Genomic DNA, 27,253 nt, shown 5'->3' on the forward strand with positions numbered 1-27,253 from the left:
GCTCACTGCCGGTTCAGGTCTGACGGGTGGTGCTGGGGTGGGGAGGGTGGAGCTGCTCTGCTGAGGACTCAGGGCCCTGTGGCTAGAGGTGGGGTTTGACAGGCTCCGGGAAGGGACTGGAGCCCAACTGCCCCAGGCAGGGGACACTCTGGTTTCCGGTCCCAGTCCCTGGTTATCATTGGGCTGTTTATGGAAAACATGCCTGAGCCCACCCAAGTGTTCAACCTTCTAGGGGATGCTGACTGCCCCAGGGAACAGCAGCCAGGAGATATTGCATCAGACGCCTGGCCCCTCCAGCCATCAAAACAAGCCTAAACTAATACCTTTCAAGTCCCATCTCCCCCACAACTCTCAGAAAGTGCACAGAAAACGCACAGAAGTCTCGGGTTCAGTGATTGATTTGGACTCAGAGGTGTTCCTGATCTCTCCTTGCCTCCTTCATTTGTTCTCTGAAGAGAGGCTGCTGTGTGTAGGGCCTGCACCGCCAGGCCTGGACCCGAAGGTAAGGAGAGCCCATCCACATCCTGAAGAAATTCTCAGCCTCACGACTCCCTGTGGCTTCTGCCCAGGCCCCCTTCCTGGCTCAGTGTAAGCACTTGGGAGGTGCAGCTGCACAGGAAGAGATATGGTCAAACGATACCGATAAGGGCAGGTAGGAAGCAGGTCTGCCAGTCCTCAAGCTACTAGAGATAAAGGCTTTAGTCCTGTTGACCCACATAAGCCTTAGGCTGTAGATGGTATGGGAGGCAACCCCCTTTTCTGTGGACCTCAACCACCTAGGTGGCCAGGACAAGGCACAGCACCCGGAAGAGGAAAGCATCTCTGGGCATTGAGTTGTTGGAAGACATATTTCTGTTCCTTAACCAAGACCAGGCCATCTCCACATTCCTCCCCAAGGCCCGAGGTGGAGACTGGAAAAAAAATCCAAAAACTAGGTGATTCAACTTCAAAACAAACTCTATAAGCAAGTTCAGACCAGAAACTCCCAGAACAAGAGGATATGATGTCGTTGGCTAAACCCCAAGGGAAGGGCCTGTTTCTACTTAATTTGGAGCATGAAGCCAAGACCTGCGCTGGGGTCTCGGAAATGCTTGAGTCCAACCCCCTTGGTGACCTGTACACGCAGCACATGAAAACCCACAGATACACAGAGGAGCCTGAGGGAGGGATGCAAGATGAGCTGGCCTGGCGAACAGACACCCTGACTGATCAGTGTGCCCTGCGGGCCGCGCCACATCCCCTGGAAGTCATCTGCCGGGCCTCAGGAGGCCGTGCCTCTGATCCAGGTGTTTTTCATCCCCAGATAACACTCAGGATGGCCAAAGAAGGCCCAAGGGGGCTAATAAAGGACCAAAGGACCTTTCTGGAATTGGCCAAAGTGGACCAACATTTCTGCACTTCTCAAGCATTAGTGGATCTGTCAGTCCTACCAGATCCACAGCTCTCGCAACCCGGCCATCACGAGCTGCAGGAAGAGGCACAAGGCCCTGGGATGAGCCAGAGCTCCACTTTGTGGTGCTGGGAATGTTCTTCATCTGTCTGCTGCCACACCAGCCACGCTGCTGTGCTGGACGGCACAGGCCCCCCCCCCTCCCCCGCCCCCACCCCACACATACAGACGCACACGATGGTCACTACCTGGCTTACTCTTCTCAATTCTTGGTTAAATTAAGATCCTCATTCTTTTCATCAAACTCCACAGGAAGCGGGGAGAAAGAGACCCAAATAGGCTTGGTTTCTTACTTTATGATGTTTATTATGAGAGACCTTCATCAGTTCTCACTACAGGGCTTTCACCCCCAGCCTCCTCCATACCACCACCGAGGGCAGAGTCCAGGGAAGGAAGGCTGGCACTGGGAAGCTGGGTCATCTGTGTATTCCACAAGGGCAGAAAACACATCCTTTGTTCTACTGCTCCAAGCACATGTGCCACACAGGCAGCGGGGCCCAAAGACACAAACACAACAGGCCAGGAAGGCAGGGCTTGCGAGGCGGGGAGTTTCCGAGGCACAATTTCACCGCTGCTCCGGGAGAAAGCTTGGTCTTCATGGTGCTCACAGGGCCAAGGGCAGCAGTGCTTCCTGTGGATGGGCGTGGCCAGTTGGGACAGTGGCTCTTGTGGAATGCTGCTGGACCTCCAAAACATGAGCAGAATCCCCCATCTCTGAGAACGAGTGTTCTCACTCCAGACCTTCCGGACAGCACGTGCCTGGGAGAAGCCTCGTCTACAAGGCCAGCAGGTTGGTCTACAGCACAGGCCCAAAACGGCATAGCATGTCAAGGACAGGCCACTAACCAGGGTCAGTGTTGGGCACCATCACTCACCCTCACTACCATTAAAGACTTTGAGGAACCAAGACTGCAAGTCTGCAAAACCCTGGGAGGACGGGATGCAGGGCCTCCCTCCCCGTGGTCCTCGGATGGAGGCGGGGTCTGCCCCCCCACACAGGCGGCACTTGGCAGGTTTGCTGGTGAGATATTTTATACACCCACGCACTGCTGCTCCTGTGGCCACAGCACTCTCACTGTCCCCAGCACCTCACAGGTGTGCCTGCCATCCCATCACTGTCAGTGCCTGATCTGATATTCCTGGGTGTGGAAGAGATCCACCTACCTACAACATCCCAGCGGGTCCCCCAGCCCCTGCCAAACGAAGCTGGAGAACAGCGGCTGAGCTGTAAGTGGACGGCACTGGCTGGAAAGAGAGAGGTGCCTCAAGCACGAAGTGCTCACACAGCAGGACTAACCCAAGCCGCCCTGGGCCTCTGCAGATGGCAGCCTAAAGATGGGGACGGTCACAGCCTGTGTGCAGTGCTGTCCGTCCTCAGAGATGCTGACACACTCGGCCCCAAGGGAAGGTGCACAAGGCCCTTCCTCAGCCTAGGACAACGCTCTCCTAAGCTTCCAGGCACAGCGGACAGTCCAAGGAGGACCTATTTACAAGATGCCTGACAGTTATCAATGCACCCTTAGAAGACGGGGCTTCCTCTTGCTTCTCTCTTTGCCTCGATTAAATATTAGTTACTCCCAATGTCAGAAAAATGGGGAAGAAAGCCTGAGAGGAGCTTTCTCAGTGAGGGGAGAGATACAAGAAGAAAACAGAAAGAAAAGGAGCCCGAAAAATAAAGAGACGAGTGGGGAGGCTCCTGGGGGCACACAGGGACTGTCATTTCCTAGAGGGCGGTGTTTGGCCTTTGCAGCCAGAGGAGCTCTGGAACTGCCCCCTTCTCGTGGGCTCCAGCAGCCAGGCCCAGGGCTCCCCGTGAAGTCCTGCACTGGTCTTAATGGAAAACTGAGTAACAACTCTGGGGCTACAGAAGCTTGAGACGGTCCCCTTACTCAGGTGACTGGTACGCAAAGGCAAGGTGCGCCCACCGCCACCTCCTCCAGTCCAAGCAGGCATTAAATTCTCTGGTACTGCCTGCAACATAATGGCATATAAAGTATTAACTAATCTCGTTTTCTATTAAAAAGCTGGCGACACCAGACCACAAGTCAGATTAATTCAGAGACGTTCCAGGGCACAAGGTAGCCATTAGTGTCCAAATGTGGAGACCTTGCTGGTGGCAGCAGCCCCCGATTCCTAAGGCCGGTGCCCCTTTCCCTCACTGGGATGGCCAAGGTGTCCATCTGCTGAGTCCTGGGCACGCTGGGCTCAGGTGTCTGCCGGGTTCACCTCTTTGGAACAGAAGTAGTGCACGACCACTCCATTGGGGTATCTCGCAAATGCACTGCAGAGAAGACAAATGACTTGGGAGTGAGGACTGCCTCTAGAGCCTGCTTCTTACCTGGAGAAGGCACCTTAGCCAGGAGCTATCCCAGCAGCAGCCTCTCCGTCACCACAAAGAGCAGCCTGCCCCTAGCAGGGGTGTCCGACCTGCAGCCCACAGCCCACATGCAGTCCAGGATGGCTGTGAACTCGGTCCAACACAAAATCGTAAATTTACTTAAAACATTATGAAATTTTTTTTGATTACATGTTGCAATGTATTTAATGTGTGGCCCAAGACAACTCTTCTTCCAGTGTGGTGCAGAGACGCCAAAAGGTCGGACACCCCTGCCTAGGGTCTCTGGGTTTACGTAGCCATCACCTCTGTCCAATGACTGAACAAAGGTGAGGCCCATGTGCTCAGGTGTTTCTTGCTAAGTCATCAGCATGAAACACACAGGCAGGCGGGGCTGTGCGCCAGCCTGGCTCAGCACCGGCTCACTGAGAGCCAACCGTGCTCCTCGGAACAAGTTTCAGGCTAATTCTAATGAAGGACAAAGGTTTGGGTCTTTCTAAAGAAAAAAATTCTTCCGAGTATATGCCTTAAGACAGTATGATCCTGGCTCAGGATTGTACTCAAATTGTGAGGCGTCAGGTTGACAGATCTTTTTCTTCCTTCAAAGGTACAACTTTAAGAGTTAAGGACTTTCTCCCCATGTACAAACTCTCCCATACCCACTGGTTATATCACAATTTCTAGCTGCCAGAGGGAAAGACTTTATGGGCAAGATGTCAATAGCCCCATGTCACACACTTCAGGTGTTTAAATCCCCAAAGCCCGCCCCAACAGCATGCACTGTCCTCTCGGGCCTCAGGAACTGAACGTGCCCAGGACAGTCAGCAGCCATGCTGGCTTCCCGCTTGGGTTGGAGGGCAGACTCCATCCTGAGCATGACCCACCCCGGGACAGACCCTTCAGAGGTGCGGAGCAGGCTCACCTGTTCCCAATCTTCTTCTTACACACCATGCACACCTTCTCCTCTGTGATGATGCATTTCACCTGCTGGTGTAAAATCCGCTCTTCCTGGACCTGGGAGGGCAGAGAGATTGGGGGAGAGGTCCCATGGTCCAGCCGGCAGAGATCCCTCCTCCTGAAACACTTGCAACTAAATGTCAAGTTGGTTAAAGCTGCCTTAAAAGGAACACAGAGGTCTGCTTTTTTCGTCCAAAGGACTATGTGTAACCGCCTTGTGCTACAAAGTACTAGCCTACCCTACAGTTTGCAAGGCTCATACCCGCAGGAACTCTGCATGGAGCAGGTTCTTGAGCACCTGGTTGAACCGTTTCTTTTGTGCATTTTCTTCCAAGACTTTTTCCAGAAAGATGCGTATGTCATTAATCTGAGTGTTTGCTGGCAGAAGGTTGAGGGCCTAGGGACAGGGACAGAGATGGGAACAGAGTGAGGCTGGACAGGAGAGGCTGAGGAAATGGCCGAAGCCCCAGAGCTCCAGATCACCCCCTCCCCACGCAGCACCCCTGCAAGCGCCCCGTCTCCCCGGGAAGCGCTGACCTTGGTGGTGTCCAGTTTGCTGTGGTGCAGCTCGAGGACCTGCAGGGCCGCCTGGAGGTTGGCCTGTGGCTCCAGCAGTTCCAGCTTGATTGGCCCCAGGCAGTGAACACTGGGAGGCGACAGGTACATCCGGAGCAGGGACAGATACACCTGTCTCACAGGTACAAGCCACATACATCAGGTGGGCAGCAACTCCTCCCTGCCCCCAGAATGCCCAGCATGACCGCCCCGAAAGTTAACAGGGTTGGTCTAGCAGGGGTGTCCAACCTTTTGGCATCTCTGGGCTACACTGGAAGAAGAGTTGTCTTGGGCCACACATTAAATACACAACCACTAATGAAAACAAAAACAAAAAAAATCTCATAACGTTTTAAGTAAATTTACGTTTTTTTGTTGGGCCACATTCATAGCCATCCTGGGCCGCACGCGGCGCATGGACCGCTGGTTGGACACCCCTGGTCTCCAGTAACAGCTGTCATGGAGCACTTAACACTCATCATTTTCACCTTTTAAAAGATTTTGGTAAAGAAAGAGTCAACTGAAGGTATAAAAAATTAAGGATTATGGTTTCCTTGAGAGAAAAAACCAAATGTCTTATATTTGTTAACCACCAGCAAAATGCCAACCCTGCAGAATGAATGACTCCGCTCCCTCATTTCCTTTGGCTTTGGAGGCTGAGACCCTGTCTTGTTTTGATAGGTAAGGATTAAGCCCAGAGGAGGTGCTGCATTTCCTACCAGGACCAGTACCGCAGGGACCTCAACCTCAGCACCCAGCATTCCGGGCCAGATGATTCTTCGCGGGGACTGTCCTGTGCATTGCTTAGGAGCAACTCTGGCCTCTACCTCCTACATTCCAGGAGCACCCCACTCCCCGGTCACGGCATCGAACGGTGTCTCCAGACACTGACAAATCCGTGTGCGATCCGGACAGAGCTCAGATATGCACTTTATCAGAACCACCAGATGCGCCTCTCGACAGGCTGACCACATCATTCTAACACAAGTCAGGACTGTGAGAGGAGCGGAGCAAGGGTATCACTCAATCACATGGATGACAGCAGATGCAGACCAGAACTCTGCCAAGCTAACCAGGACAAAGGGCCGCCCTGCCCCTCCCTCACTTCCCACAGGCAGATTCAATCAGTGCGCTGACCCGTGTCCCGTCCTGTCCTAGCAACTCATACGAGTGCCACCTGTGGCCAAACCAGAGGTGGACGGGAATGCGGAGAGAGACAGTGGAATGCATGTGTGCCCCCTGGAGCGAGGGTCATACTACTCACATCTTTGTTGCCATCTTTGATCTGGTCATAATGCTTGTGGCAGTACCTGCAAGGGAGAAAGTCTTAGACAAGGCCAGAGGGGCCACATCCAGAGACAGAGCATGTACGTGCCAGCACGAGCACCCTAATGAGAGCCCAAACCAGAGGCTGGCGCGGAGGGGAGGCGCAACGGCTTTCTCAGTCCCTCACACCTCTCCTTCTCTGCGGGGGCCTGCTTTTAGACCCCGAGGGAGGTGGGATGACAGGGTCAACATACTCCTCAGCCATCTTTGTGTCCTTCAGGATGTGGACGTAGATGAAGAGAGCTTGCTCATGTTTCCCCATGCGTCCCAGCAGGAGAGCGCGCTCTTCTAACAGGCCTGTGGCAGAAAAGTGACGTAAGTAACCACCACCACCACGCAGGCACAGGCCAGGGGCTAAGCTACTAGAGAAATGGGTACTGGAGCAATATAAACTAGGAAATAATATTTTTATTACTTGGAATTTAGGCAAGGAGAAAATTACTAACATTTTTAAAAGGGGGGAGGGAGCTATTTTAGGAGGTGTTTTATCCCGTCTTTTTGTGACCACTTACAAATGGGGCTAGAACACTCACTCAGCAGCCAAGCACACAGTAAGCACCCACGCTGGGCCAGGCACTTCAAATAAGGTAAACACTTGGCCTCTGCCCTCCCTGAGCTTACACATCAGACAGTTATGTGTCTTTTCAAGGCACATTTTGCCAGCTTACGAAAGTTACTAAATGATGCACGTGGCCAAGAACATGTACTGAAGTGATAAACAGGTTCCAGCCCGGCTGTCAGCATGTGGCAGACACCCTGGAGACGCCTCCCAGTCACAGCACGAGAGTGAGTCCTCAGAGGCTGGGAGCTGCGTCAACTTCTGCATTAGCAGCCGCTGAAGGGGCTTTTGCCCCAACCCCAATACTCACCATCAAAAGGAAAATCACAGATGAGTCGGCCAGGGTCATAGTAGCTGGAAATTTCCAAGAACATAAGGAGCTTCCGTCGATACTCTCCCAGCTCACCCTCTTCCTCTCCGGCAGGAACTGGAGCTTTGCCTTTGAGAGAAACGAGGCTCAGCATGAAAGGACGCTGTCGGGCAGCACATGGGGTTGTCAAGGAAAACGAGGGGGACGGGGTCCGGCAATGTCGCCACAACCATCAGAAAGGGCCTCCAGAGTGGTTTGCACTGGCCTTTTAGTTTACGGTCTCTGTCTACATGGCCCCCAAACGTCAGCTTGAAGTAAAAAATAAAAATAAAAGGCTGCCCAGAGAAACGATCTGGTAGGCAAACCAGTTTCTTATCCTGAAGACAGATCTGTTCCTTCCCTCCCCCGGGGCTGACACCCAGAGATGCTTAGAGACGCCCAGATCCAGACGAGCTGCCGAGTCTCACGTTCCGGGTCACTTAGCTGCCCTGGCTCCTTTGAGGAACCTCCTGCCCCCCTGGAGCCCACCAGAGAGAGTTCTGCTTCCCTACATCACACGCAGCACCCTCAGGTCCCCACTTGCCTCTAAGGCCAGGGGCCACGTGACTTTCTATAGAACTGGTACCTGCAGGGAAGGACAGGAGATACGCCTTCATCAGCCCTTGCACCTTCTCACAGTACAGCTGGATCAGGCAGTTGTGGAACCGGGAGCCCGTCTCTTCCCAAACGTGGATGACATGTTCCTGAGGCAAGACACAGGTCTGCCTGGTACCCTCAACGCTGTGACCCAGCCCAGTCACCCTGTGCCCCTCACACTTTCAAGGCCCGACAAGCCACATCCAGATTGTCCCCTAATTAATCCGCAAAGATTACCAAGGGACAGCTCTTCTGAAACCACAAGAAATTTTGCAATACAACCCAGCAACATCAGGAATTCTTTCCTAGATTTCCAGTCTAAGCTCCTTGATTAATTTTGTCTCATAATCCACCAAATCAGCCCAAGTAATTAAGGGTAAACATTTGCATCCTGGTACTTAAAACCGATCGGTTGTCCTGTGGTCACAGTTGAGTTAGGTAGTACAAGCGTGGCTCTGAAATGTTTTTCTGGAACATCCTTCTCTCTCACCCCGCTGCACTTTACCTAGGTTTAGAAGGTATCAACAGAAAGTGACATTTCCAGCGTGGCCCACTGGAATCACTTCGAGCCTGCTGAAGTAGCTCTTCCTTACATTCCTACCAATTCCAGGTGACACAAACCCCAATCTGAACCACTTACTAACTAACCCATGAGGCCCTGGATCCTGGGTTTGAAGTTCTTTAGTTTAGAACAAAAAATATCTTACCAGATAAGGAATAGCCAGACCCTTAAAATTCTCCACTAAGAAGCCGAGCACTCGGTCTCGGGGCAGAGACTCCACCTCTGGGAGGTCTTCGGTAAATATCTGTCGAAACAAACTCGAGCTCCAGCCGCAGAACCACTGACTGCAAAGCAGGCACACGGGTGGGAGGCTTTGGGACGGGGAAGGGCGTGCAAGCCTTCTGGAGCCAGTTAGTGTGTGACAGATGGGGCCACAGGTGTCCCGACGTCCGTGTAAGGCTCCTCCCTGTGCTACACGGTCGTCTCACATTTGAACCCCAGAGACACTGTCTGCACCCTTCCTCCCACGCCATCCGCCCATCTCCTGGGTAGAACCAGGACCCACTGTGGTGCCGGGTAAATCCAAGGACCTCTCGTGACCTACCTTCAGGCCATCCTCTGGGAAGTCTCTCAGCACCCAAACCGAGTAGGAGAAAATCAAATGCAGGTTTTCTGTGCCTACAGGGAAAGTAAGGCTTGTCTGCAGGTGAAGCCTACATTGCCCAGCCTGGGAAGGCAGGTGCCAGGCTGCCCCAGGATTTATTTTCTGGAGAAGATAGCTCTGTCCAAGCAAGAGTCACTCAGGGCTGCGTGGCCTGGGCTGGCTACATACCAAGGGGCTGTCATGGTTCCCCCACTGGGGGACTTTGACCCCAGCTGGTGGGACAAGGAGGGAGGGCACTGACTGGCCAGAATCAGAGACGGGGGGAGAGCAGGTCTGTTTGAACGCAACCCCCTCTGCCTCCCCTTTCGGAAGCGGGACTTACCCAGATGCTGCAGGTACTGCACCGTCCTCTCATGGCCTTTCAGAGGGGAGTTTGCTTTCTTGGACTGGTCCACCAGCACCTGCAGAGCTGGCCACAAAGCCCAAGGACGAGGTCATGAGCCTCTTCCAGAGGGCTCATCCCCACAGATTCATCACACCTCGGTGTCCCTCCCCACACCTGGTCACCTTTCTCGTGGAGCCCCTTCTTCTCGTACAGGATTATCAGCTCGCTGTACTTGTGAGCCTTCTTCAGCACGTGCTCGCTCTCTTCGATGTGGCAGTGGTTGTTCTCCAGGCGCAGCAGCGGGGCCACCAGGGCCACATTCGTCTACAGAGGAAGCAGCACTTCAGCAGAGACTGCGTCCTGGGGAGCCCACCCTACCCAGCCATACCCGCTCTGGGCTAAAACAAGCAACGCTGTTTTAGGACCACAGGTAGTGGCTTTTATAGCATACACTCTTTTACACGTTTTAATGGGGGTTTTTGCGGGGAGAGGCAGTGGAAGAAGGGCGTAGTTCCTTAAGGAAATAACTTCGCACACTGTATCGCTAACCCCAATCTTACCAAAGACTGGCCCACTGTGAGACTCTGGGCCAACGTCTTGACTTAAACTCTTAACTCCAAGAAGCTCACAGGCAACAGGCAAAGACTAGGTGTTCCCATCATCAAAGATCTCACTGTTACTAACAGCAGGTACCCCAAAGCGGCACTTTTCCAGTTTCAGCAGCCTGGGGGCCTAGGGGCACCACGTGCTCAGAGAACTCACATGGAGGTAACACTTGAGCAGGGTGGTGTCGATGATTTGCAACAGCTTCTTCTTGGACTTGATGGTGGGAGTGCCTTCCATGAGCGGGGACGTGCTGGACTGGTGGTCGGAGTCATTCAGCTTCTTCACCAACTGGCTTCGTTTCTGCCGAGGCCGAGAATGTGGCATCAAGGCCAGGACTAACCCTTCCTTTATCGCGTATCTACTGGGTGATCCCAGATACCTCCAAATCAGCCCACACCCACCCACACCCTGATCTCACATCAGCATATAATTTTTTTTGCAAGTTTAAATATTTAATGGTTCTTTAAAACTTAAGTATGTTTATGATGTATTGCTCAATTGTACGTTAATAGTAATTGTTGCAATTCAACTCAGATGACATTTTAAAACACAGAATCATTTGGCTGCAGGGAATTTATTGAAATGGCATTTTTGTACAGAGCTATGACAGAATGCTCAACGAAAGATCTCCAAGCACAAAATGTACTAAACATATTAGGATAAAAGTCAGTGGAGGAAGTGGAATAAAAATTAAAATTCAAGGAGTAAAAGAAACAATGTTAAATTTTTTTTGTTTGTTTTGAGAAAATGCTTTTTAAAAATAATTGAAACCCACGGAGCATTTTTCATGGACCACATATGGGGCTAAGGTTTTCTCCGACACAGACTGTCCTCATTTAACCCCCAACCTACTTGCTGGGGCAGCAGAGCATTTCTCTTAGGGACCAAAACAGATGACTGCCAAGTTGCCACATATAGTAACAATTCTTTATCGAGTATTTAAAACCCACCCACACTGTGTCAAGCACTTTATATATCATCTCGTTTTAAACCTAAAATGAACGCAGGTGTCACTATCCCCATTTTGCAAATGAAGAGCCCACAGCGCAGATGTCAGATACCTGGTAAGTGGCACAGGCGGGTTTCAAATTAGGGTCTAATCCTAAAGCCCACATTCTTTTACTTACTTTTTTATATTAATGTTGTAAGTTACATACAGTAAAATGTATCCCTTTTAAGTGCACTATCAGATGCATTTTGACAGACACGTACATGATTGTAACCACCACCTTAATCAAGGAACAGATTTCCATCGCCCCAGAACGGTCCCTTCCCAAACAATCCCACACACCCTGTACTCCTCTGATCCAATTTCTCTCACTAGAGTTTAGTTTTACCTACTCTAGAACTTCATACAATGGAATCATTCATTCAGTTTGCATTATTTCGTGCCTGGCAATGCCCACTGTCTTACGTGCTCTGCCATCTCTCCGGCACAATGCTAGTGTCAGCCAATGTCACGCATCCCCAGAGTCCCTGCAGAAGGTCAGAGCACGAAGTGTGCCTGGGGCCCTGAAGCTGAGACACTGTAAATCGAAGGCCTTCTCTAAAGCCACAGGCTTGGGAGACATTCTGCCCCAGGAGCCCTTCTGACTGGGCATGTGGGCCGTGCAGTGTGCAGACAGAGTGCCAGTTTCTGTGCTCCGCGCAGGCTGCCAGCCGCAGCTGGGCACACCTGGGGCCCAACGTCAAGGAAGTGCCCAGGCTATGCATGCCTGATCAGACCTGAGGGAGGCTTACAGATTTTCTAGCAATACTTCCCACTGCCTACCCCGGGACCCCTTACGAAGGCCTGCAGAACACGTAGGGGGAAAAATATACTACGTTCTCTGACTCAGAGTGGGCGCACAAAAAGAAATAGTAGCCTTGTGTGAATGAACTTTGGGTTAAGAAGCTTCAGTGAAGATGTTAGTTTTAGTGTTGACTTTAACGCTTGTCTGTCCATAACAACACATCGAAAAAAAAGTAAATCAAAGCCCTGGCTGGTGTGGCTTAGTGGATTGAGCATGGGCCTGAGAACCAAAGCGTTGTTGGTTTACTTCCTGGTCGGGGCACATACCTGGGTTGCAGGCAAGTTCCCCCACCCCCGGTAGGGGGTGCACAAGAAGCAACCACACATTGTCTTTCCCTCTCTCTAAAAATAAATTAAAAAAAAAAAAGAAAGTAAATCGAAATATTTCCCCCCCAAAAAAAACATGTTATAGAAGATTATATATTTATTTATCGACAAGGACAGACTTTCTCATTATATGGCTAATTTTTTTTAATTGATTTGAAAGAAAGAGGAGAAACATCGCTTTGTTATTCCACCTATTGATGCATTCACTGACGGATTCTCGTATGTGCCCTGACCCGGGGATTGAACCTGCACCTTGGCGTATCAGGATGATGCTCTAACCAACTGAGCTACCTGGCCAGGCCCTAAAATTTTTTTAAAGTAAGCTATATATTGAGGTAGTTTGATGTCCCTTTATGATAAATAAACCAATAAATAAAAAAACCCTACCTCAGTAATACATATATAAGTCTAAAGGACAATACTAAAATGTAGTTTCTTTTCTCTGGGTTCTAGGTAGAATTATAGGTGATCTGTATTTTTGCTTTATACTTTTCTGTGTTTTCTAAGTTTTCTGCATTGGGCAGGTATTTTTTCCAAAATTATGTATGGGACAAAGAAGTTTGTCTTAAAAAACTTATTATTTTCTATCATCTAAAATTTACTCTTTTTTGCCCTGGCTGGTGTGGTTCAGTGGACTGAGCGCTGGCCTGAGGACCAAAGGGTCACAAGTTTGATTCCCAGTCAGGCAGGGCACATGCCTGGGATGTGGGCCAGGTCCCCAGTAGGGGGTGCACGAGAGGCAACCACACATTGATGTTTCTCTCCCTCCCTTCCCCTCTGTCTAAAAATAACTAAAAATAAAATCTTTTAAAAATAAAAATAAATAAATAAAATTTACTCTTTTTAGTTCTTGAACAACTTAGTGTGAATTTAGCAGGAAACAAGGTGTGTTTCCTGGCATCAGGATTGGCAAGAAGCACCTCAACGGTACTGGCAAGCGGGGAGGAGCAGCGGGAAGGCACTCTGCCCACCCGGACTTCTGCAGTGCTCATTTGTGGCACGCCTGGGGCCTTACAGAGGGCCCTCCATTCCCTGCCATAAGGAAGCAGGTATTGGACTCCCAAGCCAACTCTTTCACACACTTCTCTCTCACACCTACCTGTGTCAGGTAGTCAATCAGAGCTAAGTGAGCCTTCTCCAGTTCGGCCCCGGAGAGCACAGGCAGGGGGTTCGGATACTGCAGCTGCTTCCTATAGTCTGTGGGCAGCAGGTCTGGGTACAGGCCCATCACATGGGTAGGATCTATACGGAAGGTAAACACATGATTCCCCAGAAGGAAGCACAGCAGTTTAAGGATTTAGTACTGAGTTGGCCAAAAAGTTTGTTTTTTCTTTCCTTAAGATGGCTCTAGTAGCACTTAATTGTTTTTAACTTCATTCAAAACAATTTTGTTAGACTGTATTGTGACAACTGTCCTATCAATGTGCATTAAAAAAAAAACACATCAAAACTGGTGAACTTTTGTGTAGCCATTTAAATATTGAAGATGGAAGAAAATATACATTTTCGGCATATTATGCTTTATTATTTCAAGAAAGTTAAAAATGCAACTGAAACACAAAAAAAGATTTGTGCAGTGTATGGAGAAGGTGCTGTGACTGACAGAATGTATCAAAAGTGGTTTACAAAGTTTTGTGCTGGGGGTTTCTCACTGGATGATGCTCCATGGCTGGGTAGACCAGCTGAAGTTGATCGCAATCAAATAGAGACATTAATTGAGAACAATTGACATTATACTATACAGGAAATAGCCAACACAAAATATCCAAATCAATAAAGTTATTGGTGAAAATGAAAAATGTGTCATTTGTTTTATGGAAAAAACTAGACGGACTTTTTGGCCAACTCAATAAAGCAAGTTCCAGACTGCATTTTTGTTTTTAAGGAACGACTAAGTTCATAAAGGCTCAGTGAGCTATACACTTACAATCTGAGCACTATTTATATATATTTCACTAAAACATTATAAAAATGGTATGACTCTACATTCCAAGACATAGACACAAATACATATGCAGAATTAGAACTGAAAATTTATTAAGTCTCTAAAAGCACATTTTCAAGGAAAAACTGATATTAAGACACTGAAGTTGAGATCAATAAAGTGAAAAATAAAAAATTGTATGTCAGAAAAGGAATGTTACTAAAACAAAGAGACCAGACAACAGACTAGGGTTAAAATTTTGCAGCATATATGGCAAAAGGCTAATAGGTTGATTACATAAAACAAATTCCCACGAATTGGTTAAAGAAATAAGATTTCATTGGATAAAAGGGCATAAAACATAACTAATAAAAGAAAAATTAAGTGGGAAAATGTTCGCTACATTATCAAAGCCATACCCACGAACAATGTCAGGTGACTCGGTATGATTTTATACTGGTTTCAGGTGTGCAGCATAGCGGTGGAAATGTATATACTTTAGGAAGCGATCTCCCCGGAAGGTCCAGTACCCCCGGCACCGTACTTAGTTGTTACAGTATTGCTGACTGCACTTCTATGCTGCACTTTACATCCCCGCGACTATCCTGTAACCGCCAGTTTGTGCTTCTAATCCTTCACCCTTTTCACCCCAACCCCCCGCCCCTCTGGCAGCCTGGCCGTCTGTCCTCTGTGTCTATGAGTCTGCTTCTGTTTTGTTTGTTTCTGAAGATTCCACATGTAAGTGAAACCACAGGGTATTCGTCTTTCCTAAGAGACTAAACTTAAAGCAGTCTCAAAAAAATTTTTTTAAAAGCTAATTTTGGGAGGTGATATATTAACTTGATTGTGGAAATCTTTTCAAAATGTGTAAGTATACCAAAACATTGTGGTGTAAAATTTCAATATATTATGATTTTTATTTGTCAGTTATATTTCCATAAAGCTGAAACCAATAAGAATATTGTAAAACAATAAAAAACGTCAGGTGACATTTTCATATTCATTTAATTAGTATAAAGAGTATTTTTATATGGCACTACCCAATGCGTGCCACGTTGTGAAACCGAATCACCCTTACACTCATAGGGCAAAGAATATCGCCACCTCTAAAGGAAAAAAGCACTCTTAGCCTCAAACCCTACGTCTAGGAGTTAATCCTAAAAAAACAACACAAAGATGGGGGAGCAACATCTGTATGGACAGGAAATGCTACAGGCATTATTTGTAACGATGTGATTTTGGAAACAATGCAGAATTGCTTCAACAGCAAAATAATGCATTTGTCATTCAACTGATAGAATATTATGCAATCATTACAAATTATAATTATGAAAAACACCAACATGGGAAAACACTCTAAGTTTTAAGTAACAAAAGCTATGGAAGTTATTATAACTATGTTAAAATATATACATGAAAAGAAGCTTGGATGAAGAGATAAATAAATGAGTCAAGCTCGGAGGTAAAGTTTTTCCTTCACATTTTAATAAACTTTTTGTACTAGCATTACCTTATTTTCATTTAAAAAATAATGTTGCAGGAGCATCCTACATAATGGACCGGCGTCCTATGTAAGCTGACCGGAAGAGAAAAGCTCCACAGCCTTGCCTTGAACCCCCAGAATTCACGCCATCCCCAAGTCACCTGTGACTGGCCACAGTATTTCCACCAAGGCAGGAAATCTCTGTTCGTCAAGGTAAGAGAATTGTGATGATATGAAAAAGACACCGGAAGGGGCAACGGAACAGAACACTTGGCAGTTCTGCATGCGAGCCCCATGGAAGAACAGTCTGAGGACAGAAGACGGCTGCTGGGGACCTGGCCAACTGACTGCCTGGCCCTCGCTGAGGCCTCGTCCACATCCTGCCACCAAGGTTTGTGTCTGCATGTGATTATTCTAACTTAAAACCTTGTGATATCATCCAGAGCCTACTAAACAAAGTCCAAACTCCCCTGTAGTATTCAAGGTGCACTAAAACCTGGCCCCGATGTCTCTCTCTAGTGTGACGTACCATGTCACCACAATGTCATTTTGGGCTCTGGTTCGCAGGCCCTCACACACAGGACTGGGTCCTCCACTTCTCCTCACCCTCCAGGGCCTGGCTCTGCCCCTTCCTCCTGCGAAGACCTCCTCACTTCTCTGCTCTAAGTGTGGGAAACGTCACACTTACCCCATGTTTTACTTAGCAGCTTTACGTGCAAGCTCTTTGTGGACATGTAACCTGTCTTACTCATCCCTGAAGCCTGGGAACAAAGGCAGAGCCGGCACACTGACAATGCCTATCTGATCCGGCTTTGGGGCAGCATGTTCTCTGAGTCCAGCTGAACCCCTAGTTCAACAGAGACAGGCAATGAACAATGGGATTATGCCCCGTATGCAGGATGGAAGGCACAGACCAGCTCTGCTCTAGCCACACAGATCTGGCTGTCGCTTGCACATTTGCGGCATTCTTCCGACCTCACTGCATTTGCATTAGCTGTTCCCTCTGCCTGGGATGCTCTTCCCTGGACTTCTGCAAGGCTCCTTACATCATCTCTCAGGGTCATAAATGAAACGTCTCCTTCCCAGAGATGCCTTTCCTAGTTATTTTACCTTAAATTGCAATCCTAACTCCTATCTTCAGTACTTCTCATCCCCTTCCCCTTGCTTTACTTTTCTTAGTACTTATCACTTCCCAACATACTACAATTTCGCTTATTTATTTTGTTTCCTGTCCCCTCCCCATCAGAATATAAGCCCGCTTGACACCTAGAATTGTTTTTAGCACATGGTAGAAGCTTGATCAAACTTTTGTTGAGTGAAAGAATAAATGAGTAAATAAAGAACAGAGTATTTGAACAAATTCAAGATCTATACACAGGTTTCAAGAGACAGAAGAACTGCCTCACTCCCACGCCAGCCGTCGCTCACCATTACACTCGACCGCCCACACCTGAGAACGCCAGGGCCTCAATGCAGCGAGCCTTCTCCTCGAGCCCTTCTGCAAACGCCCGCAGCACTTCCCTTTCTACCTTGCATGAGGGCTTTTTATGTGCGACTCGTAGGTTGCCACGGGAAATAGCTCTAGTGATTCTTAAACAGTTTTAGGATCTTAGAGAATCTGATGAAAGGTACTGATCCTCTCTCTAGAAAAACCTACACATGAACAAAATTTTACATGGAGTCCAGGGCAGTTTGCAGACTTGCTCAAGTCCCCAGTGGAGGAGACTAGCACCATCCTAATTCACAAGGGGTAAATTATGACACCCTTATGAGGGCTCTCTGTGGGACACCGCAAAGGGAGGAGCAAGAAGCAAACCTGAGCCCCGCCCACCTTGCACTGGGGGGACGAGGGGACGCTGGGCCTGGCTCAGACAAGTTCCTGCTGTCTGAGACTATTCTCTGGCTCAGAAGAAACATGCCTCTGTGCCCCCGAAGCAGTCTCCTGACTGGGCACCCCAGGTGCACTCTGTTCCGCTACAACCTGCGTTTCTTTCATGTGAAGCAGCTCACACGCTGGGAAGTGGGAGAATGGTGTCTGGTGTGAAGCAAAGGTTGTGTTGGTTTGTGTGCAATTTCCCCCAGCTGGTTAGTGTTCCGAAGTGACGGGGCAAGCATTCTCACAATTAAAGAGAGAGCCTTAATGCTGCAGGGAGACTTAAAGAAAGGAGCTTAAAATCCTACAGAAGTGCCTTCTTTTAGTGCAAGTAGTGGCTGGTAAGTAGCTTCAAAAACCACTTCTCTATTAAGCCGTCTAGGGAAGCTGAGAGTAAAAATGAAGCAAAGATGTTCCCCCATATTAATTTTTTGGAGTCTCATAAGAGGCCTATACCCAGAATCAGACTTTTTACTTTGATGAAACCAGTTCCCATTAGAATCAAATGTTCTTAAAGATCTGTGTATCAAAGAGAAAGCAAAGCCCCAGGGTCTAAGACTGCAGAGGACTACAGTGCTGGGTACCCACACCAGTGAAAATTTAATTTTAGTAGGATTGTTGTTTTTATTAGTGTTCCACTTATAAAGTTGCCTAGATTTAGAATGGTCCATTACAACCTTATTTTTCCCATAAACCCTGTTATTTTCCATCGATATGTGTTACAGAATATAAGGTTTTGCAGACCTATACTTAAGGCATTATAGCAAAATGCCTGTAGCTCAACACACATAAAGAAGTGCCCTGCATGAGTATTCTGGCCATTGGAGAGACATCCAGCCTTCCCACTTAAATAAAGGAATACTCTGTTAATACTGGGTTGGCCAAAAAGTCCTTTTAATTTTTTCCGTAAAATAAAAGACACATTTTTCATTTTAACCAATAACTTTATTGATTTGGATATTTTGAGTATGTCAGCTATCTCCCGTGTGGCATAACCTTGATTGTTCTCAATTAATGTCTTGATTTGACTGCCATCAACTTCCACTGGTCTTCCCGTCTGTGGAGCATCGTCCAGTGAGAGATCTCCGGCACAAAACTCTGCAAACCACTTCTGACATGTTCCATCAGTCACGGCACCTTCTCCATACACTGCACAAATCTTTTTTTGTGTTTCAGTTGCATTTTTACCTCTCTTGAAATAATAAAGCATAATATGCTGAAAATGTTGTGTATTTTCTTCCATCTTCAATATTAAAATGGCTACACAAAAATTCACCAATTTGATAAGTTTTTAAAAAATGCATAGTGATATGACATGCAATCTAACAGACTGCAATGCAATCTAACAAAATTGTTTTGAATGAAGTTAAAAACAATTAAGTGCTACGAGAGCCATCTTATGGAAAAAACCAAAGTTTTTGGCCAACCTAATATATTGGTCTCACGTGGTTTGCTCAGGGTCAGCCTGTCACCATTACTATGATGATCTCTGAGTACTAACAACACCCACCACTGGACCAGGGGGCAGACCTTAGACCAAGGTCAGTTAACAGAGGCGCTGCCCGCTGACCCAGAGAGAACACGGCCACCGACATACATCCTCCTGCCACTGGCAAGGATCCACTCGCACTTTGTCTTTCCTGCTAGACTGTTCTTTGAAAGCAGATTTCCTGTCTGATCATTTCTGCTTGGGCCCAACAGAGTGCACTGAACTCTCTAGGAGCTCAGTCTGTGTTTGTGGGATGAATAAATTAAAAGGTACTAAGCTTCATTAGGATTGAATTTAAGCCTTTGGGATCAGGGTTTAAGTACTGTTGTTATATGGAAAAAGAATCAGATTACTACAGAAGTTCTATCTTGTTCCAGTGTCCTATCCAGAGCTAGCGGCTCGCCGAAAATAAGTGCCTCAGCTGAGTTCAGCCAGAGGAAGGGCGGTCGGTATGTGTGGACTTTAGTTGCCCAGCTTCCATGTCCCTCCTTAACAGCAACTTGTTTCCTTGTGGCAAGCTCCCTCTTTCACACCAGGTGTAGTCTTGGTGAGATAGTTCTAGAAAACTACCTTTGCCTTCAGGAGCAGAGGAGGGCCACACACTCTTTTCCCGCCCCTGGTAGTTAGAGGGAGTGACTGTGACCTAATCCTGGATAATCAGGCCCCGTGATCTCGAGAAAGTGGTTCAAGGGTGACAAGCAGTGTAGCACACACCAACACAAACCCCACCCTACACGTTCCTCTTGTAAGGTGCACACTCGCCCATCAAGAGGTGGGTGTGTTCCCTTGCCTTAAATCTGGAAGGACCTTTGCAGATCAATACAATAGGGCAGAAGCAACAGTCACAGAGGGCAATAAGGCTTCGGCCTGAGCCTGCTGAATTGCTCACTCTGGGAAGAACCAGTCTCTGCATGAGGATGCTCAAGCAATCTTGTGGAAAGGCCCGCTTGGATCAGAACTGAGGCCTCCAGCCCCCGGCCTGCACCAACTTGTCGGCTACGACAGTGAGCCACCTTGGGCAGGTCCTCTAGCCCAGCCAACATACAAATGCAAACACGTGAGAGAACCCCAAGCAAGAACTGCCCAGCTGAGCCTTTCCCAAATTCCTAACCAACAGATACCAAGAAAGATAACAGATAACTCGTTATTTTAAGCCACTAAATTTTGTTTCGGTTTGTTACATGGCATTAGATAGTAACATAAGCTGGTAGGCACCAATTTTTATTGAGGATGCAACAACGGGGGAGGGGGTAGTGGTGACAGCTAAGGAAGTGGCTGGGCCAGGTGAGGACTGCCCAGCCTGTCCATGCCACCAGGGGATTGCTGTTCGGCCTCCTGATTCCTGCTGGGGGTCCTCCAGAGTTCCCTTGGTTCCTGTCATTCCTTAGCCTGGTTCCCCATTAATCTTGTGGGCCCCCCTACTTGCCATTCCCATTATAATCCAATAAACCATGCTTAATTTATCCAGATACTGCTTAAATTATCCAGAATCGATCTCCACTGCTCACAACCAAGAACCCTAACTGACACAGGGAGTCGCCACAGATCACTATTGGCCAGGGCCGAGGGAAGGTGGAAAAAGCCAACACGAAGTGGAGAAAGAAAGGGATAATATCACACAGAGTCTCACCAAGTACATGTAGATTGATCCTAACTAAACAAAAAATGAAATAATGCAAAAATAAACAGTTTAAGAATAACAGCAGACACTTAATTGGCACTTATTAAGTACCACACACTGTTCTAAGCACTTAATATAATCTTCACTGCAACACTCTACATATTATTACTTGCCCCATTTTGCAAAGAAGAAAACTGAAGGCCAGAGCGGTCCAGACAAGAAAACTCTGCCCAGGGTCAGGCAGCCTGACTCCAGCGCGCCCGCTTGTCACCACACGCTAGTGTTTCTGAGACACTAGGAAAAGGAAGGGCTTCGCAGTGCTGCCTGTGCTCTCGGCAATGACCTCCTGTTCAATTCCACTAGGCTCAAGTCTGGGACTTTTGCCTAGCACAGCATTCGATGAATACTAGATGATCAAATACACATTTGTTAAACAGAATGACTTTTCTGTTACCTTTCTTTAAAGGCAAGGGCAAATCACCCCAGAACACTGGAGGTCTCTCTGCATTTATGAGTGAGACTAGATTCATAAGATCGGGACTGTAAACACGAAACCTCCACGGTCAACCTCAGACCTGTTAGGTATGAGGGCCCCTTCAGCTGAGCGTGAACTTTCCCCTTCTCAGAAGTCCGGTGTCATTTCTCCCCGTCCTTCCCAGTTCCCTTCCCCCCTTGAGTTCCTCATCCCCAGGCTGCACCCGCCTGTTACCTGTGCCAAGCTTAGCGAAGACCTGCATGGACTCATCAAAACGCTTCTGGCAGAACAGGTTGAAGGCATACAAATTCTTGATATGATGGATCTGTTGTTGCTTTTCGCTGTCGGAATCATCTTTCATTTCCTAGTAAGAGTAGAATAGGTGAGAGCTCACTCACTCAACAAATATTTATTCAGTGCATACTACTTATTAAACAGTGTCCCGGGAGGAACAGACGCCAGCGTGTACGGACAGCCACCTGCTGTCTGTCCTCAGACTGCCTTTACAGTCTAACCGTAAGACTAACAAGCAACCATGCAGTTAAAATGCAACAAGGTCTCTACAAGATGTACCCGACCAGTATGCCTGAAAACTACTGAAGACTGAGGGACTGCCACAGACCAGAGGACGCGAAGGACACATGACAACTAAATGCAACGTGATTTCTAGATTTAAACCTAGAACAGAAAAAAGGAATATTAATAAAAAAACTGGCAAAATATGAGTAAAGCCTAAAATTTAGTTTTTAAACAACAAAAACCCATCAAGACAAAAACAAAACGGGGTGAGAGTAACGACGAGCACCTGCAAGGGGTATGCAGCTTAGTCTGAGCAGTGGGTCTGAGAAGCATTCTCGCGAGAACGTAAACGGGGGCATAAAGAACGAGCTGCACTTCGCCAGGCGAAGCCAGGCGGGTGACAGATGGCACGGCAGACGCAGAGTGTGTGCCAGGCAGAGGACGGCATGTGTACAAGGACGCCAGAGAGAGAACACGGCGTGCTCGAGGAATAAAAGACACCTAACACAGCTGGCGAAGTTGGCAAAGGTCCTGTTCTCAGTTTTATCATTTCTGTGTCTTCCTTACAACCTCCCTCCCCCACCCCTTATCTCCCTTTTAACCAGTCTTTAGTAAATTTAAATTCTTCCTTCAAATGTCTTTCCATCTTTTCTCTTCCTTCGCTCTCCTTTTCTATCGCTGCCTCCCTAGTCCAGATCCTCATCATGCGGCAGCGCTGGGCCTCAGCTCTCCTGCCTGGCGCTGAAAGGCTTTCAAAACCTGGGGCAGCTTCCTTATCTGGCTTACTCCCAGACATTCCAGCCATGCCCCCCCCCGCCCCAGTCAGGACAGGCTCCCAACAGCCGGAGAGACTTGTAACCACCCCTTTCATTTCCTGGGCTCTTCAATGTTCCATTTCCTGCTCCTGATCCTTCAAGGGTCCAACATTAAGATGCCTTTCTAGCCCTCGGAAAACTGTCCGTTCTCTAACATTTTGCTCCACAATTTGTCAACACTGAAGTTTAGTGTATTATTGCCCTCTGAAAGTTGCACATATATTCTTTGATTTACTTAAATAAAAGAGCTTCCTTAAGAGCTAAGATGTCGAACATCCTTGTAAGTACAAGCCTAGGAAAGAGGATGAAAAGTGGGAGCCCACTTCTACCTTCCCTGTCAAAGATTACACAGAAAACCTGCATCAGGAAAGGCACTGAAAGGATCGGAGACCTTCCTTCGTGTGAAGAAAAATATAGATACTAAAGAAGCTCCATACTACGTGACACCCTTTTTCATTAAATTCAAAACTAAATACATATTCTAGCATGCATGTAAATCTTTTGTTTAATCTTTTACATACACATATGTAAAGTTCTTTTGTAAGTTCTTTTTCTCGGGTAGGATGGTGGGTTCATGGGTATTCATTAATTTAAAAATAAAAATAAAATGAAATAATATAGAGCAATGCAGGAGTGGAAAATAAAATAATAATAAGATGCTGAAATTAAATGTCCCAAGAAAGAAATAATTTTTATGGGATATTAAACATGTCCAATTATTACAATTGGATTTTTTGTTTCAAATACAGAACTCATGCATCCAAAATAATGTTGCTATTCAAAAGCATTCATCATGTGACTACAAGCATATGTAAGCATTTGTGACTTTTGCTTTCATCTCAGAAATAATTTACAAGACACTCTAGAAATTAAGTTTTCCTACTGTTATCTTCATAAATATTTCTTCTCTTTTACCAAATTACCACCACCTGGTTTAATGGCTAAGAAAGGCTCAGTATGACCTTCGGTGGTTTCCTAAAATCAAGCTCACCCTCTACAGGTGACAATAATCACCACTGGTGATGTTTAAAAGAACCAGACAAGCCTTGAAAGTCCGTGTCCAAGAAGTCAGCTGGCAATGGGAGCACAGCTGGAACCACAGCGTGGCCACTACCGTGCCGTGAACATCATCCCACGCAGACATTCAAGGAGCGCGACAGTCGTAAGCATAGAAGCGCTGCCCTGCGGAACGCAGCAACTTCAGGTGGCAGCAGGGCACCGAAGCAGGCCTGCTTTTCCAGACAGCGGCCCACTGCTGAAAGGGATGCTGGGAGGCTCTCTAGTGGCTGCATTCACCCAGATTTACAACTAACGTTTACAACTATTACTTTACTCCAATGTCTGCATCGTAATTTTTCAAGGCCAGACCATATCTATTAAATTATTTTATTCTATTCATTCTGTGAGGTACTATCGCTATAATCGACATTCATTCTACATTTGCAAAAGTTACATGGATACATAGTGGAGGGAGTGAGACCCTGAATTCCCAGCCTCAGATGTTTGGCTCTGTGCCTTTCTACCACTTGAGACCAAATAGGGAAAACTAAACCCGAACTGCCTATTTGGAGAACAACGAGAAAGGCAGACTTACACCAAAGTCTAAGAAACAAGACTTACGGCAAGCTGCAAAGCCAATTCAAACTGTTTGTCCTGGAGCAGCTGTTGGATTTGGGTTGCCATGGGGACAGGAATGAGTCTCCAAACAAAGTGATTGCTGGCCACATAGATGATGTTTGATCTGGAGGCAGGAGTAAGACTATCAGCAAAACAGCACAGGCTTTATGAGGACCTAGGTGACTTTAAAATGTTGCAATAATATGGTAGCTGCCATAAAATGGTAAAGAAAGAAATTCCTCACCCTCCTGAGGTGATGAAACGGGGCCTTTGCAATTCAATGCTCTGGACCAGAAGCCTCGGCTCGAATGTTCGGATTTCCACATATCGCGGCAACACTGCGATGATGTAGGGAGGCTGGTGCTCTGTGCAAAGGAGAACATCTTGAGTTGTGGTTCTGATCTAAGGGTTTAGGTTCTGGACTGTCAGCTGCCCATTTCTAAGATGCATTCAAGTGGGATTTCCCAAAAGCCCATTGGTCAAATACCAAGCCAGGACCCTACAATGTGATACACAAAGACAGAAAGATTGTTCGCCTGAGTGACACTGAGAGAGATCTCTTGCACAAAACGGACGCTACCAGATTTGCTGAGAGTGACCTGATCCCACTCCTACCATTTCCCCCAAAGAACTGGGTGGAAGCTTCACTTGCTCCTTTCTCATCAGTCACAAAGTGAAGCAAGAGAAGGGCAACTTCTTTTTTCCCTAAAATCATGCTAATGAAAGAGTTCCACATTTCTGGCCAGTGTTGTTTCTGCTTGAGATTTTCACAGGGAAGAAATGCAAAACTCCGCTTGGTGTTCCACAGTTCAGAGAAGGCCGTCGGACTGTGTTCGCAGTGCAGCTGTCTTCTACTACTTCTGTGAGGCGTCCAGAGTGTCCACTTCATAGCGACAGAAAGTAGAGTGACTGTTGCCAGGGCTGGGTGAAGGGGCCAACGTGCTGTTGCTTAATGGGTGCAGAGTTTCTTACAGTTTTGCAAGATGAAAAAGTTCTGAAATCTGTTGCAGACAATGTGAATATATATGTTAACACTACTTAACTATACACTTAAAAATGGTTAAGAAGGGAGATTTTCTGTTGTTTTTTTACTACAATTAAAAATAAAATGTAAAAAATTAGTAAAAAATGAACCACGAGATGACATAATTGTCATACAGAAATTTAACCTCAAAGAATATACCACAGGCATGGAAACACTGAACAGGCCACAAGTGACCAGAGGGGAGGGGGGAGGAGGATAGTGGTGGAAAGAAGGGGAAGGGACTAGACAAAGAACATGTATGAATGACCCGCGGACATGGACAACAGTGTGGGAATTGACTGGGAGCTGGAGGGTGGGATGGGCAGAGGAAGGCAAACGGGGAAACACTGGGACAACTGTAATAGAGTAAAAATAAAAAATGATTTCATAAAAAAGAAAACTAAAAAAAGAATATATTCATAAGAATAGTTTCTTAGTGGGCTAACTTGCTATGAATTAATTTTCCTTATTATCTATTTTCTGATAAAAAGCTTTTCGTTTTATTTTTGAAATTTATACTCTAAATGGATAGTACAAAAAAAATGTAAGGCCAGGAGGGAACTCAGAAAAGAGCAAACTGAAGCCTAAGTAACATTTCTAACAATTTGAATGCTGTTGTTTCATCTTACCAAAAAAATAAAATTAAAAAACTGTTGTTGTGGCCCTGGCTGGTGTGGGTCAGTGGACTGAGCAGCAGCTTGCAAACCAAAGGGTCGCTGGTTTGATTCCTAATCAGGGCACATGCCGGGTTTTGGGCCAGGTCCCCAGTGGGGGTGGGGGCATGCAAGAGGCAACCACACATTGATGTTTCTCTCTCTCTCTCTTTCTCCTTCCCTTCCCCTCTCTCTAAAAATAAAAAATAAAAAATCTTAAAAATAAATTTTTAAAAAATGTTTTGTATTGGATTTTAAAATTTTCTTTCAATGCTGGCCTCATTTTAAAAAGCTTGTACAATTCTCCTTAGTGTTAATTTGCATAAATATGTAAAGTTTCTCTGTCCCTTTTTAATCTTGAAAAAGGCCTAATTTTATTTAAAAAGGTCATCTATAATAAAATCCTGTTGGTTGTCACATCTGATTTGTTCAGTGTCCCCAACTCTTCAGCGATGTCTCTCAAAAACAATACAGATGCTCTGGATCTCCTTGCCTCTCCAAAACTTGGCCGAGGGGCTAGTGCAGCAGGCATCCGATACCTGGCTGGCAGTGACAGGGATTCGTCCCTTCCACAAGCGTTTACCGAAAGGCCACATTTCAGGCACTACCCAAAGTGGATGAGGACACGAGCCGAGAGCTCACAGAGCTCCTACAAGCACAGAGATGGGGCTCAGTGCGCACAGTGGACACTGTGGGTGCCGGGCAGAAACCTGAAAGGGCTCTGGAAGCAACAAGAGGGAAGTGACTAATCCTGCCTGCAACTCAGAGAAGAGTCCATAGAGGAAGCATCCCTGACCGGGGCCTTGCCCATGAGCAGGACGGTGCTGGGGGAGAAGAGAGAAAAAGGCAGCAGCGCAGACAATGAGGGGGAGTCCAAAATGCTGGGGCCTGGCTGAAGTAGTCAAGATGAGAGCAGAAATATAAAGTTTAAAGGGGCACCATTTTAAGAAGTTATCTTCCTCCTGTCAGATGGTGATTCTCCCACCCTACCTAGAAAGAGTGTCTTCTCCTTCAACAGGTTAAGGCACAGAAACGGTTCTGAGAAACACCACTGAAGGCACCGGGCACTAACAAAGGTTTTAACGCAGGAACTCTCACACTGGGGAATGAGAAACATACTTCAAGCACATTACACACATCTTCATCTAATCTACCAACGTTCTTCTGGAAGGAAAAGAAGGGCCCTTAGAACATCGTGAAGCTTCTTGTGAAGCTCTTAGCCCCTCAAACTCATTAATGCACATAATCCTGGGCCTTATAAAATACTATCCTTTTGATTGATCCTCCTTCTGGTCTACTAATCTCTAACCACCATCAGAATAACTACCCTAGAACTTGATGCTTTCATGAAAACATTCTACCATCGAGGTATCTACTGGCCTCTCCAACCTTCACATGGGCCTCTGGCCGTAGCCT

General features: G+C 47.1%; 1 protein-coding gene across 3 annotated transcripts in view; it reads right to left on the reverse strand.

Moving 5' to 3' along the window:
• Positions 1-1,735: 1,735 nt before the first annotated feature.
• VPS39 (VPS39 subunit of HOPS complex) overlaps positions 1,736-27,253 on the reverse strand; it is a 44,974-nt gene continuing 19,456 nt past the window's right edge. For 2 of the 3 annotated variants that reach the window (XM_024567369.4, XM_024567368.4), the window contains 17 exons: positions 24,405-24,525; positions 24,164-24,284; positions 21,444-21,573; positions 13,444-13,586; positions 10,382-10,525; positions 9,802-9,943; positions 9,617-9,703; positions 9,235-9,308; positions 8,836-8,934; positions 8,118-8,235; positions 7,493-7,621; positions 6,818-6,920; positions 6,562-6,607; positions 5,280-5,429; positions 5,005-5,139; positions 4,708-4,799; positions 1,736-3,731 (listed from right to left, as the gene is read on the reverse strand). In XM_024567369.4, coding sequence (XP_024423137.1) covers positions 3,656-3,731; positions 4,708-4,799; positions 5,005-5,139; positions 5,280-5,429; positions 6,562-6,607; positions 6,818-6,920; positions 7,493-7,621; positions 8,118-8,235; positions 8,836-8,934; positions 9,235-9,308; positions 9,617-9,703; positions 9,802-9,943; positions 10,382-10,525; positions 13,444-13,586; positions 21,444-21,573; positions 24,164-24,284; positions 24,405-24,525 — 1,910 coding nt within the window. In that variant the 3' untranslated portion in view covers positions 1,736-3,655. Of the gene's footprint in view, positions 3,732-4,707; positions 4,800-5,004; positions 5,140-5,279; positions 5,430-5,455; positions 5,786-6,561; positions 6,608-6,817; positions 6,921-7,492; positions 7,622-8,117; positions 8,236-8,835; positions 8,935-9,234; positions 9,309-9,616; positions 9,704-9,801; positions 9,944-10,381; positions 10,526-13,443; positions 13,587-21,443; positions 21,574-24,163; positions 24,285-24,404; positions 24,526-27,253 lie in introns of those variants that run through there. The other variant, XM_053927870.2, reaches the window with a different exon arrangement.

Source organism: Desmodus rotundus, chromosome 7, assembly GCF_022682495.2.
Source record: "Desmodus rotundus isolate HL8 chromosome 7, HLdesRot8A.1, whole genome shotgun sequence".
Classification (NCBI taxonomy): domain Eukaryota; kingdom Metazoa; phylum Chordata; class Mammalia; order Chiroptera; family Phyllostomidae; genus Desmodus; species Desmodus rotundus.